Source organism: Lissotriton vulgaris, chromosome 2_1 (assembly GCF_964263255.1).
Source record: "Lissotriton vulgaris chromosome 2_1, aLisVul1.2, whole genome shotgun sequence".
NCBI lineage: Eukaryota > Metazoa > Chordata > Amphibia > Caudata > Salamandridae > Lissotriton > Lissotriton vulgaris.
In genome coordinates, this window is record NC_141687.1 from 297,534,624 (window position 1) to 297,552,045 (window position 17,422).

General features: G+C 43.5%; 1 protein-coding gene across 1 annotated transcript in view; it reads left to right on the plus strand.

Annotated features, from left to right (window-relative positions):
* TEX14 (testis expressed 14, intercellular bridge forming factor) overlaps window positions 1-17,422 on the plus strand; it is a 1,917,691-nt gene that overhangs the window by 1,868,937 nt on the left and 31,332 nt on the right. The window contains exon 29 of the mRNA XM_086954052.1: window positions 6,018-6,127. Within this exon, the coding sequence (XP_086810178.1) occupies window positions 6,018-6,127 (110 nt within the window). The remainder of the gene's footprint in view (window positions 1-6,017; window positions 6,128-17,422) is intronic.

A 17,422-nucleotide genomic window follows, 5' to 3' on the forward strand; every position in this document is an offset into this window, starting at 1 on the left:
CCTGAAATTGCTTAAGAATTTTGCGAACCAACAAACAGTTTCCTCACGATAAACTGAATCAACCATACTAATTACCCGACAAGGACCGGGTTGGAATTATCACCGGCTCCCCGGCGAGTTCCACTAAAATTAATGTGTATCTGCTAACTGTTGTTTCCCCTAACTTCACTTAAATTCACTTCCTCTTTGCGTTTTTGTAAAATCCACTCCCCCGTTCTTATGTTTAGAAAACATAACAACAAACCCGCTTTTTATTTATTTTCCCCACAGACCACGACTTTTGATCATTTGATCAGGTAATTAAGCCAATTAAATACTTTCCGTTCACAGTTGCATTTAGATTAAATGTCACTCGAACTAGCATTAAATGAGTTGGAAATGGATGAGTTAACATCCATTGCGCTAAGAAAACAGTGACAAGGGCGTTACCGCTATTTGTACATAGATCGACTTGAATAAACAATACGTAAATGGGATGACATAATAAGTATATGTTTTCTAGAATGATAGAAATTAAATCTAATACCCCTTAAAACCCACTTGGCAATAAACGACTAGATGAGACAGTATTGAAATGTTGTGAGTTATGAATAAAATGTTTTGAAGGATAATTAAGCACCGCTTACAGAATTTAAAATATACATAGAGAGATTATGGAATTATAACTTGGAATAGAGTGTCAGAAATAGGAGGTGGGTTATAAGGAATCAAAACTCTTAAACATCAGCGATATTTGAAAATGTAATTATTTTAATCAATGCATTAATCATGTAACAGTGGTTCACGTCAACTTGGAGTTTCACTAATGTATTTCTAAGTAACGCATTTTTTCAATGACGGTCTCGAGCAATAATGAAATATTATATAAATAACTAGGAAATCGGATTAACTCACCTCACATCACAGATATATATAGAGACAATAGCCTCAAAACGCCGAATGTCACGACACTTGACCCTATCACACATTAATGAATGATCAACAAATGGTCCAAATTTTCGCTTCAATCATATGTGTACAAAGTCACTTTTATTTTATTTTTCCTTTTCCCTCCCTTCTGTGTTGGTTTCCACTCACTGGTGTCCCTCTCGTTGCACGCTTGAACGTGTATTGAGAAATATCATTGTATATTTTATTTTTTCTATTTCTTTATTTTTTGTTTAGCCCTGATGAGTCACAGCCACATGCTGTGATGAAACACGTGTAGGCTTAAGTGATTGGATACAGTGATTTCTGAGAAGTAGACACTGTTCACAAATAAAATCCCTTTAAAATATTCATTTGGTGTGATCTATCCTGAATGAATGGAAATTGGATGAAGAAGATACTTTGACAAAAAAGAACAACAAAAAGAAAAAGATATATAGTGTGCTCTGGTTTCTTTGCCAAATCTACAAAGTTTTGTTACCACATGGCAAACTATCACATCAGACCAGTGGTTGTTGGATATTATCCAACATTGCAATTGTCTGGAGCTCACTTCCACGCCTCCCACGATTCCACTTCACAAACACAGACTATCACTGGAACATCATAAGCTACTCAGAGGAGGTCAGAGCCCTCCTCCTCAAGGGAGCTATGGAACCCATTCCCAGCCACCAACAAATTGCAGGGGTATACTCACTATACTACCTAATACCTTAAAAAGACGGATCCCCCAGGCCCAATCTGGTCCTCAGGCTTCTAAACAAATACATCCTATCAGAGCATTTTCACATGGTAACCCTTTAGGATGTCATCCAACTTCTACAGCAAGATGACTTTATGGCTGCACATGACCCAAAAGATGCCTATTTCCACATCCCAATACAACCAGCTCATCACCAATATCTCAGATTTGTGGTCGGTGGAAGGCACTACCAATTCGAAGTGCTCCCCTTTGGGGTCAACACTGCACCTCAGGTGTCCATCAAGTGCCTTGCAATGGCTGCTGCACACCTCAGCAGGCATGGTGTCCGTATTTTTCCATATCTGGACAATTGGCTTATCAAAGCTGCCACCATCAGCAATGCCTCAAACACATACAGGTCACAATGGATCTGCTTCATTACTTGCGGTTTACCATCAACGCCACCTAATCCTACCTCCAACCCCTACAGATTTATCCTTATCTAGGGGCTATTCTCAACACAGTATAGGTTTAGCCTATCCAAATATCTGCCAGAATTCAGTCCTTCCAGGCACTGATTCTCTTATTCCAACCAGGTCAACAACCTCCAGTCAGGACACTCTTGCCCTTTTAGGGAATGACATCCTCATACATTGCTATAGTACCTTATGCGAGGCTTCACATGCGTCCATTGCAGAAATGTTTGGCGCAACAGTGGTCTCAGGTAGAAGGTCTTTGTAACGATCTAGTGTTAATCGACCGCGGCACTCATCACTCTAGAGTGATGGAACACCTACAAGCTGTTGCGAGGGTTGCCTTTCTTTGACCCTGTTACGCAGACAGTTGTTAGAACAGATGCCTCCCTCACGGGGTGGACTGCACACTTACAGAATATGACTGTACAGGGCCAGTGGGAGACCAAATACAAGGGTCTTCACATCAGCTACCTGGAGCTTTTAGCCCTTCACCTAGCATTGAAGTCCTTCCTACCTCACTTAATAGGCAATGTTATCCTTGTCCAGACGGACTATATGACAGCCATGTACTACCTTCAAAAACAAGGGGGGACACGCTCTCCTCAGCTGTCTCAAATATTCCACACATTTTCGCGTTGGGCTCCATGCCACAAAGTGTATTTGTTAGCTGAGTACCTTCCGGTTATGGACAACAACTTTGCCAACCTCCTTTACCAGATGCGACAAAAAGTTCACAAGTCGAAACTCCACCCGCAAGTCCTCCTATGTTATTTTCATAGTTGGAGGTTCCCTCACAACAGCAGAAAACGGCAAAAGCCCAAACTTCACCTCCATGTTAAAACACCCACAGTCCAGCGGCAATGCACTGTGGTTGAACTGTGGTTTTCCTGCTCTCCCTATTCTTCCACTTTGTGAGTCAGAGTCTTCGGCAGATATCCCTTACGCCTATCCTGGTAGCTCCCACATGAGCTCACCGACCATGGTTCACAACCCTGCTCGAACTCTCTCTGGCTCCGCATTAGAGGCTCCCCATCAGGCCGGACTCTCTCACGCAGAACCATGGAGAAATCAGGAACCCATATCCCATGTCCATCAACCTTGCGATCTGGCTCCTAAGGTCATAGTATTTGGGCACCTTAAGCTTCCACCAGAGTGCATGAGCATACTCAGGGAAGCCCACAGACCTACCACTCTCAGGTCTGCTACGTGGCTAAATGGAAGACATTTGTCCGCTACAGTCACTCAAAACAAACTGACCCATTTAAAACTATTGTACTAAACATTTGTTCCTTGCTTTACTTACAACTTTTTAGATTAGCCTTTACATTCATACAGTTACATCCAGCTGCAGTAGCTGCCTATCTTCAAAATAGACAACATATCTCTCTCTTCAGGATACCAGCCTAAAAAGTCTTCATGAAAGGCCTTAAAAGAGTGATTCCTCCCTGGGTTCGGCCAGCCCCATCCTGGAATCCCACCCTTGTACTCACATCACTTGTAGGGTCACCATTTGAGCTCCTTCACACTTGCCTCCTTTAGTACCTCTGTTGAAGGATGGCATTTTGAGATGCTATGACCTCTAGCATGTCTGTGAGCTTCAAGCATTAATCCTGGAAGAACCCTTCTTCCATAGAATAGGGACAAGTTTGTCCTTTGCACCAACCCCAAATTCCTCCCTTAAGTAGTGTCTCAGTTCCATCTTGGTAAGTCAATTGACCTCCTTGTTTTTCCCCACAGCCTGATTCAGTTGTGGAACGGGCTCTCCATACTTTGGATGTTAAACAAGCCCTCATGTACTACATTGATAGGACAAAGACTTTTAGAATGACACAACAACGTTTTGGTGTTTTCTCTGGACCCCATAAAGGGAAGGCTATAACCAAGTCAGGAATTGCCAGGTAGATGGTTAAATTTATTCAGACATGTAATGCTAAAGCCAAAATAATTATACCCTCTCTTCCTAGAGGGCACACTACTTCAAAGAAAGGAGCTTCTTAGCCTTCCCGGGGAATATCCCAGTAGCTGATATATGCAAAGCACCTACCTGGTCTACACCACTCACCTTCACAAAACACTACTGTGTGGATGTTCTAGCCTGTCAACAAGCTAATGTTGGTGAAGCAGATTTTGTTCACTTTTCCAGTCACTGCAACTGCCACAGGCCAGCCTCAGCTTTTGAGGAGGACTGCTTTACAGTCTATTCATAGCATGTGTATCTATCTACAGCCACACATGCCTCGAACTGAAAATGCCACTTACCCTGTAAGCATCTATTTGTGCCATGTAGTGCTGTAGATTTAGATGCTCCCACCCTCCTCCCTGTATAACTATGGTTGTTATTCTAGAATCTCATTTTTACCAGTTTAGTGATTTGAAAATATTCACTGAGCAAATGGATTTCTCCATGCAAATCCTAATTCTGAAATTCAGGACTTCCTGTAAACATGCCTATAGTGCATCTTGATTTTAAAAGCAGAATGCATGTACTTGTCAGACATACACAAAATATTATATAAAGTGTGTATGTTTGAAGAAGGTATGTTCAAATTAATAAAAGCAATGATAAATAGTTTTTACATAGAACGTCACCCCAGACTTCAATTGTTTCTTAGGGGCATATTATCAACAACTAGCGATATTTATCGCTAAAGACGCTTAGCGACATTTTTTTTTTATCGCCAAGCATCGCCGGATTTGATCACAGAGATAACATGCTATTAGCAACGTTTATCTCCATTGCGATAAAATAACCGGCGATAGCGGCGAAATGCGTGAATATCACTGGAAAACCCGCGATATTCATGCATCATCTACAATTTGGTCATAACCTGAATATCCACCTCCCATTGTATATACAGGCTAAGAACTGGTCTGAGCAAGCGTTAGATTTCAGCGATATTCACGCTTAGCGCAAATTTTTTTATCGCTATGCCTGCCTTGCTAATAGGCGATAGCGACGTTAGCGACTGCTTTCAGTCACTAACTGGTTGGGTACGCCCACTTTGCATTTCATTAGCGATAAATATCGCTGACATGCAAAGCGGGCCCCAAACCGCTCGCTATCACCTAAAAGCTGTCGCTAACATCAGTTATGATAGGGTGATGGAATTATCGCCGCTTTGCGGCCGAAAACGGCCGCAAAAGTGGCGATAATGTCATTTCGCCTGCCTTGATAATATGCCCCTTAGTTCTTTTAATAATAGCAATTCCTATTACCCAATAAAACCAACTACTCGGTTTAGCGACTAGAGAAGAATGGAAGGCTGAAAGTCTGGGCAATCCTTTATGGTATGGTTGCTCGTCATTTGCAGATCACTGGATATCTTAGCCCTGTGTGTTAAAAAAATGGATTTTGTAAACTTCTTACTAATTTGTACTCATGTATTTATCTGTAAGACCTTCTGTATAATATTTTTCTCTTTCTGGAGTTATACCCATCTACCACTGGTTGCATGTCACAATACCGAGGTCAAGAATATCAACTTAAACATATATTACCTGCACTATATCGAAAATTACCATATTGTGAAGGTAAGCATGATTTAGGAAGTGCAGACTTACTATTCTTCACTCTGCATCCACTTACCTTGATCATTTGTTGTTAGTCGGTGATGTAGAGTTGATAAAAGTGCAGGTCGATATATTTAAACTTGTATATTATGGCTATACACCCATTAATATTGTACTGACCTGGTCCAACGTGAACAGAAAAATATTAAAATCATGCATAATCACACATCTTCTTGTATTCCATGCTATAGAGAAGGAATACAGAGTTGAAGATACACATGTCTGAAGATCTAGTTCTTGACCACTAGAATTACCTGCAGCAGCTATTGTATTCTAGTAATTGTATTTTAATTTGTGATCTTCCTGATCACTGCTGATCATATTAGTTGATGATAATTAAAGTTTAATATTTCCCACCTCAGGGATACCAATACAAAGGATGGTGTAGGTGATGAGATGAAGAATAGAAGAGGTGAGGGAGATATCGGGGCAGACAGTAGAATCCCAATAATCGGCACTGAGACCGGCCAAGGTAGGTCACATATGTTTTAACAGAATAGGTCTGTGAAAGTAAACCAACAGCAAATGATTAATTATAGGGTGTGGTAAGACATTTCTTATACATATGTGACATTGAGATATGAATATGTACCTCAAATCGGTTTCCTTGTGTTATTTGCCCAATTGAGTTGATTTCATTGCAAAAACATCTGCCACATTGCCCACCTAAACATCATGAACATATAAGAGTGCTCACCTAAATTATTAACATAAGCATTCCGGCAACCCTTTATCTCCTCTCTTCAATGATTTACCATGAAGTACTATGGTTAGAAATGTAGAACCATATTTAAATATGTAAATTCTGTTTTAAATATAAGTTCACACCTGATTTAATAAAGAAAATTACCTGCGAGGAATTCATACAAGGATTCCTGGCAGGCATTTCCGTTTGTGTATTGATTTCTCACCTACAAGTGCTGCATTTGTAAATCCTACTCAAGGCATGGGAAACGTGTATTCAGTGGTCTGGTGTAAACGTGTGTGTTATTGGGCAATCTCAAACTCCTGTTCATCCCCTTTCCATCATGGAAATGGTTGAAGATTACTCCAGCAAAAGTCTGGATTAACTCCCCCTCCCAGGTGGATAGCCAGAAAGAATGACCACCCCGACATTTGGTGGTAGTATGGAGAAGGGCGTTCTCCTCTTGAAAAAAAAAATCCCCACTGTTGCGTATGCACAGGGGGCGTTTCCCCAAGGACTCTTCCTCTGTGGAGAACTGAGAAAAAAAGAGACCATGGGAATACTCGCAGGACACTTCCCACCCCTTGAGTGAGAATTACAAGTGCAGATTTTTCAACACCTTGGCAGAAGCATCTGCACTCAGGAATGCATATGTGCCTACCAGGAATACTTTTGGGAATTCTGAGAGGCATAAAAAATATAAAATTGTGCATTTTATCACAAAAGTACATTTACAACCAAATTTGCCTCTGTGACTGGGATCTGTTGCACGCACTGCTGCGATCGCTGCCACCCCGCCCACCATCCGCTATGGATTTGACCCCAGGCAGGCGGGATGCTCTACTGTCTTTTCCAGTGGGCTGCCATGTCCCCCAAATAAACTCACCTTGTAGTGGCTGGTACGCTATTCAGGTCTGTGCTCCAGCACCCTTAAACATGGGGCAAGCAACCCTTGCCATAGCCCCATTCCTGGTCTTCTCCTTTCCAGAATCCAACGGTAAGGTATTCTGGGAAGGCTAGGTAGGTCCCCAATTCAAGATGGCTGACTCCATTTTATCCTATAGGCCTTTCTTAAGCCTTTTGTGGAGGAACCACATGTTCTAGGACAACTTCATGTCTCTGGCCTATATTAAGGAGGAACCTTACTACTCTTTTCATCACCATACCTCGAGTAGTCGATTTGTCAAGGTCCCTGTTCCTTGCTCAATCTTGGTGGTTTCTCCAGTATTGGGCTTTGTTCTTCTCCAGCCTTCCTCCTGGCATCCCAGCATCTTCTCCTTCACCTACCTGCTGGTCCTTTCTGGAAAACTTGGGTGTCTGGCTTCAACTTCAATCCCACATTAGAACCTCGTCGATCCTCACTGTCATCAAGTCACCCAACCACTCCGGGTCCACCTCACCAGACTCTTTTGCCTCACCAATGTTTTCTTCCTTTGGGCTACTTACTAAGGCATGAACTGCCAATTGTTTTCTGTGTCAGTGGCACCATAGCTATTGGAAGGGGACAGCCTTACATCTGGCAAAGAGTGGAGAGGTGTGGCGCAGCCGTCAGGACAGCTGACTCCGGAGTGCGGGGCTCATGACGGAGTACCCAGCGCCAGAGGTAGATCAGCTCAGCATCACGTGACTGGGCAATAGCTCACTTAATCTCCCCGACGGCCCTCTGCACCTTGAGATCCTTATGGGTGATTAGTTTGCGCTTTAGAGATAACAGTTTATTTTTATAGGTTATAGAGTAGGTCTGTGAAGACCAAACTGCCTAGGCTCAGAAGCAGTCTCAGACATCCATCCAAGCATCATCCGAATGTTAGGACCCAGTATGGCGAAATAACCTTTCTCATGGCTGTTGTGTAGGAGCTAGCAGCCACCAGCATTTCCCAATCTTTCTTTTTGGTGCCTTCATAATCTGCTGTATTGTTTACTACTGAGCAGCTCTTTTCTTGTACTGACCATAAACTCACATTTACAGCAATGTGTGTCCATAAACGTATTACAAAGCAAACACAAGGAGATGATGGCTGGTGCTTTTCAGACACTCACCCCCAGTCACAGATCTGTGTTGATTTCATCATCGTTCCTTAGCTCACTTCGCCACCCCAGTTCAGACCCAGCTATATGCAAACCAGTCTTGACCCTGTGCCTCATGGGAACAGTCCAGCCCGAACTGCCAAGCCATGTCTTCCCAGGAATTCTATTTTCATTACAGTCCAACTGAATGACCTCAATGGAGGGCACGCAAGTCTCACCTTTTCGGTGTGGTTACTTAAAGCTCCTTAGAGCTCCTTAATCACCTCAATTAAAAGAGATGCCCTCAGTGAGTTCTTAACAGGAGCATCTCCTTTCCCCAGTCTCCTCGAACTTCCTTTGAAGACACATATTTTGGCTTTTCCGCTTGATATCCCAGTTGAAATCTTTCTTCATGTTCTCCTTCTCTAATACGCAAGTGATATCAGTAGTTTTCGCTGCAGGATTGTTAATAAATTGACAAAAGAAATTTGTAAGTTTCAAGCTACCTTGGGGCAGATTTACAATTTTTTCACATAGCACACTGCGGCAACCGCAAATGCTGCGCTACGTGAAAAGGAGGAGAGCATCCTATTTACTATAAGAAGGCCCTCTCCTCCCCTCTCACTAGCGCCGGCGCTGAAATTAGCTGCTGTGCACCACAGAGACACCATTGTGCCATTGTGCAAGGATGTCTTAGTGAGTCTATCATCATTCTGTAATTGGAAGGAACCCTTTCACTACAAAATACTACGCACAGACTTACGTTAACCATTTTCCCTTCTTTGTATGTGTGCTGTAAAGTGCAGTTCACAAGGAAGTCGGAAAAGAAAGGAGAAATTAATGCATTTCTCCTTCCTTGGGCCTACTTGAAAAGGTCACAGTTTTGTCGCGCTAAACCCAATCTGCATTATTTAGTAAATTGGGTTTAGGGTGAGAAACCTTGGGTGGTTGCATGGGAATGCCCATGCACCAAACTTGGAACGCCCCATGGCGCAAATTATTGGAAATTAATGCAAAGCAGCGCTGCGTGCTGCTTCGCATTACTTTTCCATTATTTCCAGCGCTAAACAAGTTTAGCGCTGGAAAGTAAATTCAGAAGAAAATATTTTGTGCAGCTGTGCATTACTTTTGTGTGATGTCAATATGGTGCAAAATTTTAGTAAATCTCCCCCTCTGTGTTTCCTTTACATTAGAAGGGCAAAGACCAAAATAGCTATAATCAAAAAGAGCTAAATCTTTAATGGGATACATGGAAATAACAGAAGCGTTCAGTCTTAATACAAAATATTAAACTTCTTTCTCGAACTCAAACCGGGGACAAAAATTGTATCAAATGTGGGACGATAAATTAAATTCATCACTTGTATATAACTGGTTGTCTGGTTTTTGTGAGTAACACTATGGCATTCCTATTCCAGTTTACTGACAATCCCCATGCTTTTAAGGAGGTTCTGAAATTAATATTGTGTTTAGTTTTTGGGTGTTATTGTCAGCAAGGCTAACGTATTTCTTTCAGCTATGAAAAGATGGGTCAAGGACAGGGACTTTCACTTTTATGAAGATATCGTCCATGTAGGGGATAATAGCCAGAGTTTTATCATTTTCCTCATGACTTTTCTAACTTGATAATTATTTGTGATTTTTGTTTCTTGAAAGAAGTTTAAAGAGGTTCGAAAGTCCTGATTTGTTTGTGATAACACAGGTGTAGCTAACTTTAGCATCTATGGGTAGTAAGCCTGGTATTTGCAGGGATTATGAGGTTTGAAAAAGAAGTATTTAACTTCACACATCCAGTCTCCTGCAGTCGTATGAAATGCAAAACGTCCAAAACAGGCGCATAACCTTCCTCCTAAATTCTGGTTCTCCATCTTCCATTGGTGCAGCAGATGGCGTTCAACCGGCACCAAGAGGCCTTAAGGTCCCAGAGGCCCTAGGGTCCCACTGAACCCTGATGTATTTTACAGTTCAATCAGCAGCATAGGGGTCAATTTCATGTCTTTTTTTCGGGTGAATGTGCCTCATACTTTGCTTTCACTTTTATTATGGCGGCATCCCTTTCTTTACACGCAGCTCGCTTTAACCTGAATACGCCATTTGCGAGAGTTTGAGCTATTGGCATTATAAATGACCAGGCCTTTTATATGTGTGTTGAATTTCAAAACACATCAATAAAAGGCATTGTCATTTACAATGTCAAAAACGTAAACTCTTGCAATCCAAGACTTAACTTTTACCGTGAGTGAGCTTCCTGACAGGGTCTATTTCACTGTATATTCATGGTAAATGAACTGAGAATGCTAACCACCAGTGTCTGCTGCTGCAAAGCCAAGTTAAAAGGCTCTGGCCTAGTTACATGTGAACACATGAGCACGTTTGTGTGTGTGTGCAGGTGTACGGGCTGCACATGTGAGACTTTCATATTGCATAGCCCAGTATCTGCGCGGAGGTAGTCTGCCACAGAAGGGCTTCTCCAGGAATTGGTGTCATAGAGGGGATTCCTCAAGAACTTGTGCTGACCGGAGGTAGCTCCTATAATGTGAGTGGGTATTCTCTCTAGTGCATACTGAAAATCTGTAATGCTTAACTGTAGGACACATTGTAGGAGAAATCTGTACTACCGTACACTTTCACACTACTTAAGCCTACATGGTCTAGTGAGAAATCAGTCTAGAAATAAAAAATGCATCCTGAGTGTAGATCCACAGTCCCTGACATAATACCTCCACTCCTTATGACTCTTAAAAATGAGTCACATTTCCCTGGCTTAGCTCAGAATCAGATTTAAGGACTTGGTCTCCATTACTAGATCAAGTAATTACTTTACTGTCCATCAGAGAGACTAAAGGCCTCCCACACAATAGAGCCACTAACAGTGCTTGACCCAGTTACTGTGAGGTGGGGAGGAAACTTGTATCTGTTAATTAGATTGTCACGCTGCACTTGGGTTGCGACGGCCCACAGCCACGGAGGAGGAGAGCCAAACATCTAGAGTCCAACACGGAAGGGTATCATCTTTGAAGTGTTGATGGTACAGGATCTGGCAGATGTGCCATATGGGAGCAGAGCCAAAGCTCCCTGGGGTGCTCTTTCCTCAGACAACTTGAGGGTTGGGATAGGGGTGGAGTGATGATATGGCACCCTCAGATTGGCAAGGGTGTCTGGCTTCTAGAGTTTTTCACCCCCACTTAAAAACCCCTGCACACGTGAGAGACAGATCAAAATGTACTAGACCAGGAAGCAACAATTGCGAAGGAATTCCCATTGTCAAGGAGAAGCACATGATGCCACTGTAAGGCTGGACTAATGGACTTCTAACACCAGCTGATCGCCAGGATTAGGATGGATCATGACAGGATCAGTGGCACCACCCCCTTTGTGCCCCCTGAGGCAGATTTGGGAAATGGACCTGCTGGTAGACTCTTTAGAGTTCCCATGAGACTTCTGTGGACTGATCTTGCAGGTGGGTGACCCCCCATCAGGAGGCTTCCAACTGACTCTGATGACACAAAATGCCCTGCCAAAGAAATTGGTCCTGGGAAGTGTGTCAGGTAGGGTGTTCTACCTGTATACTGTGGAGGGGGTATGTGAGATGCCTCCACAAGCAGGAGAGAGCACCAGGAGCCCAGGCAGAGGACAGGCCTCTCACAGGGAGCATTGACACCAGTCCCCTGCAAAACATGCTTTTTTAGAGGCCAGGTTGCCCGTCGAGAATGTTCCTGGTGGTTAGAGTTCACCAAATGAGCCCAAGAACAGTAAAATTTGCTTGCAAGGCCTGAGATAGAGTCTGGTCCCATAGGGCCCCTGGGCGGGGAGTAAAGTGTGTGGAACTTCACCGTAGATTTTCAAAATCCCCCTGGGGAGGGCTAAGCCCTGGGAGTTGGTGCAACCTCCTTTATTTCTTGATATTGGGGATGGGACATGCTGTTGCCCCCTCCCCGAGCTACTTTAGGCCCTGGGGGCACTACTTCCCGGGCTTGTCACAAACAAGCAACTGTCCCAGGAACGCCATCCCCCGGAACTGCCAAGAACTACTCTGGGTGTGTTGTCTGCCTCCTGTGCCCATGTCTAGGGGACCAGGGTGCACAAGGCATGTTCTTTCAGACATGGAATACTGCTGCTGGAGCAAAGGAGTCCTATTGCCGGCTCACAGCTTTGCTGAGAAAATAATAGTAAAATCTAAGTAAATAAGAAAGCTTACTGTAACTAAATTTTAAAACAAAATACTTTTTTATTATATACTTCATTTAAAAATAATATGTTTCATACTTTTTTATGTAGAAAAAATGTCAATTAAATATGAGACACCAATGTGTTGTTCAAGTTGTATTCTTTTTTTCGGGCGGGGGGGGGGAAATATTTTTATTTGCAGTTTCAACCAATAGAAACACAGCTGGCAAGTCAAAAGTGAATATCCACATACCCTGGCTTCCCCCAACCCCCCATCCATATTGACAACTTCAAAATGATCAGCACCACAAGATCCCGCCTCTGCCTGCAAAACATCTACCCGTAGTGCTTTTTCAGTGTCCAACAACTCCCCTCTGCCCAGGGCCCGTAATCCGGCCCCCGACATCCTGGAACTTAGCCCCGCTCAGTAGGACCCTCAGTGGTTCAAGTTGTATTCTTAATTGAAATAAAATTAAAAAATACAAAATATTCTTTCTTTAATAATTACATATGTATGTAAAATGTAAAAAATTTAAATGTTGTTCCAAAAAATGTATATATTAATATGATGTACATAAAAAATATGATTTCATATCACCTCAAACATTGTAGAAAACTCCAACTAACAAAACTTTGAAAATATTCCAGAAAGTTAACCCCTACACCCAAAACACAAACATAAAAGAAACTCAAGTAACATATACCAAATATAAAACAAGACAAAAAAGTACAATTAGGGAGGCTTAGCCAACCATCATGGTCATTTGGACATGATCCACTGAGGCTCCGCAGAGTATTCTGCAGACAACTAGGAATCCAGCGCCATCCAGCTGAATTCTGTGACTATTTTGGCAGACATAATATGCCGAAACCCTGAGCACTGTGAGCGCCACATGTAGGGCTCACAGACTGAAGTAACCAGCTGTCTCTCCATGTGCAAGTCCTGGCGGCCTGGGAGGTCATGCGGGCAACTGTACCTGTGGTTCCATGGTGCTAAACTTGTCTGATAGCTCAGCGGATGATCACAGTCTGTTTACTGGCGAGTCGCAGCAGTAAGGAGAGAGGGAGAGGCCTCCCGGCGAAGATCCGCCCATCTTTGCCTGACCTTGTAATGGCGGTCGCCGCAGACAGAGGCCCACAAGTCTATTTGTCCGCTGCCACGGGGGTTCGTATGAAGGCCAAAGGGATTACTTCATGAGCATATAGTGCCCTCATACGCCACCTGCTGGTGGGTAATTACCATGAGGGGGAACACCTTGCTTGCCCTGTGATGGATGTCGACCCTGGGAGCCTATCCTGACTAGCACTCTGTTCCGGCAATGTCTGTCCCTAGGGACCCGGCCCGTCATAACCTCCATTCCAGATGAGCTGCACCTAACCAAAGAGCATCCTACTCGCCCGGGTGGCAGGAGGACTTCCTGGGATGACTTCGACAGCAGCAAAAACAACAGAACAACTAAGAGAGACCAGGTCAGACGAATGCAGACACAGGTACAATCAAGACTTGCTTTGAGGCCTTCGCTCTACACATCAGTGCTGCAATCACCACACCATGTAAGGTGCAGGCTATAGCACTATCATGAGATTATCTGCTCGACCCTTATTGTGACTCTCTTTGCTGCCACACCCCTGGGACCCGTTGACCAGTGCTCTTCAACTGCCTTTACGATGCCAAAGAAGACACAAGCCAACAGGGTGTCTAGTTATTTTACCCTGGCAGAAGGGGGGCTCCTGGCATTGGCCCTGTTGAAATGCGAAGATTTGGATAAACAGTCCAGATGTGACAACGTACAGATTCGAGGCCTGGAGGAAGGGACTGAGGGGTCTGAACGGGAGGCCTTAAATATGGCCATGTTCTCTGAGCATATCGTAAAGAAGGAAGAGTGGGACTAGGAGCTGATGAAAGGCCAGTGCCCGTGCTCCAAGAACTACAAATGTTTCAAAAAGGGGGGTCACTCTTCCTAATAGATATAAGAAGGAAGAGTCTAGGTACTGGATAGAATATAAGGGACAGTCAACAAGTCTGTTTCTTGTTGCCCTCACACATCCCTAGGGATGTCATGCTTCATCATAGAGCGAGTACTCCTCATCGGGCCAACGCTGCACTGCCCTACTGGTCCCCTGAAGGGTCACTTTAGCGGGGATCTTTAGGTTTCATCGCCATTTGATGAGTGTGAGAGTATCCTAATGGGGCGGTGAGTGATGTGTATGGAAAAGTGAGTTTAAAACTGGCTGGGGTATATTGATTCTGTGTTTGATGAATGGATTCCCCAGTCAGATTAAAAAAAGTGGTGGGTTGGTGCTACTAAGGATATGCAATGTCCCCTAGTAGCTTAATGTGATTTCTTTAGTGAGATAAAAAACGGGTCAACATATGTCATGCCCCTGTTGGTTTAGAAAGATCTATGGCACTTATTCAGGACCAAAAAAACAAGGGAGGGTGAATAGCCAAACCCACATGTAATTCCACAGTGAGTGGTCCCCCTCTAACAGGGTGGTACCGACTTCGTGTTTAATATCACTGGTTGTCTGACTTAGCCATGATTTAAATCAAGCCTCATGGGTTTGTGCAGAAGAATACGCACATTCACGGAGGTTTTGAAGAGGGCGCTGCTTGCGGCACCTACCCTCACTTCTGAATACCGGGATCTTGTCAGTTCTGAAGCCAGCATGTGTTTCATCATATAGGTACATCAACCAATGACTTCCTCAGGGCTGAATTCCAATGTGGTATTATTAAAACTGAAACAGCCACAGTCAAGATGGAATCCACCACCTATAGCCTACTATATTTGTGTACTAGAATAATTATCAATGCCACTGGTACTCGAGTACAAATCGAAAATCCGGTCGAGGAGAGTACTCCACTCATTGAGGATTTGTCTGGTACAAAGACACAGTAGGATGTAGGTGGTAGATTCCATCTTGACCTATATGACAAAACATGTGTAGGCTACAGAACTGACGAGATTACTGGATGTATGAGAAGACGAAATAAAAAAAAACTAAAAAGGACATTTTTGGAATAATTTGAATACGGAGCTCAGGAGTATTATTCATTTGTTTGGGGGACTTTTCTTCCTGGTGTTGGTATGTAGTGGTCATTTTAACTACTGTGCAAATGAGAACCATTTGAATGTAATAGGAACACAGAGTCTTCGGCAGACTATTATCCTAGCCACTACTGTATCATTGAACATATTACTGTCTCTCAACTCCCCCTGAACGTCACTGACAGCCCTACATTCCGACTTCGAACCTATGAATCCGTCGCTGGGTTCTCTATCAACCTCCATAAATTCTTTCTACCTAACTTAACCGTCCCGATAAAAGACATGGAAGAGGTTGCTGCTTCCACCCCCTTCCAATGGGTTAAGAAAGACATTGCTTACTTGGGAATAAAACGTACTCGTAAAGTGACTGGCCTTTACAAAGCAAACTACCCTCCCCTTTTGTTGCAATTAAAAATTGGCCTTAAACACTGGGCCCCAGTGTACCTGACTTGGCTCGGCCGCAAGAATGTGGTATAGACGGCAGTGCCACCAAGACTTTTAGATCTCTTTCAGGGACTCTGCATTGGGATTGAGAGAGATTCCTTTTCCTCTGTCCGCTCGATGATTATGAACTTCATCTGGCCACACCGCAGGCTCGATTACCATATAGAGTACTGACTCTCCCTAGGGGTGCTGAGGGACTTGCCCCACCACATTTTATAATATACTATTAAGCGGCTCAATTGAGAGTGATTTCCGAATGTTCCCAAAGAGAATCTGATAAACACTGGCTACACATAGACAGAGCGGTGGTTGGTAGAACTATTTGTGATGTCATGTGGAAATCTAAACAAGATCGATCACTTAATGCCTATTTAAGCACACCAACTAGTATGTCAGGACTGTGTTGTTAGCGCACACTGTTTGACAACATTTTCCTGTCCCTACACCCCTATTCACTATAATGCAGCCTTCTAGCCTGTCTTACTACTGGGGCCCTTCGACTTGTGGAAAGAGGGTGTTTGCCTTTCTGTGTTGGATCTCTTTCACATATGGGAGATACTTAACTTTGAGAGTTGCTGCCGTAACTTTCAACTTCCACTATACCCAATTGAAACACTGGGTACTCCAACCCATATTAAGGTTAGCTGCCACCAGGGACCACACCCCTATAGAGAAATGTGTGCAGCGGCCAGGGGGATCCTGAGGCTGTATTACCTTTCTCGATTCACTCCTGACCTCCTAGGTCCGTGCTTCTACTCCTCACCATGTGACACTCTGAGAACACACATTGGGGACACCAATGTCTGTAGAAGAATGGTGCAAACTCTGGAGACATCCCCAGGGTAAATCGCTCAATTGGCCTAACGGATGCCCACTATAAAGTTGTATGGTACGATTGGTACCTCCACCCGGCCAAACTCCTGAAAATGTTTCTCGCTGTTGGAGGAGCTATAGCCTAGTGCGCAATTTTTGGCACATCTGGTGGGATTGTCCAGTGATACAACCATATTGGGCTGAGATCCTAGCACATATGAAAGATATTTTAGGCTATCCCCTCCTGCATACCCTCAAATTTGTTCTCCTGCGTTTCCAGGACAAGCCCCTTAAACACCAAATATCGGGGATCGATCCATTCAGACATCACCAGCCTTACCACCTCCACCCATTCTTGTTACATAAATGTTTCGATGATTTTGGGAACGAGGTTACATTGGGCACTTGACTTGTGGAAATTGATTTAATTAAATAGCAATATTTGAGTCACTCTTCCTTTCTTTTCACTGTTTCCAGTTTTGGCATGTGCTTCAGACTCACCTCCTACGAGTCTGAGTTTATTGCTAGCAATTTTGACTGCATTGCTGGTCATGTGTGATACTAGCACTGTCAATGTACAATCTGTGCCCTTCAAACT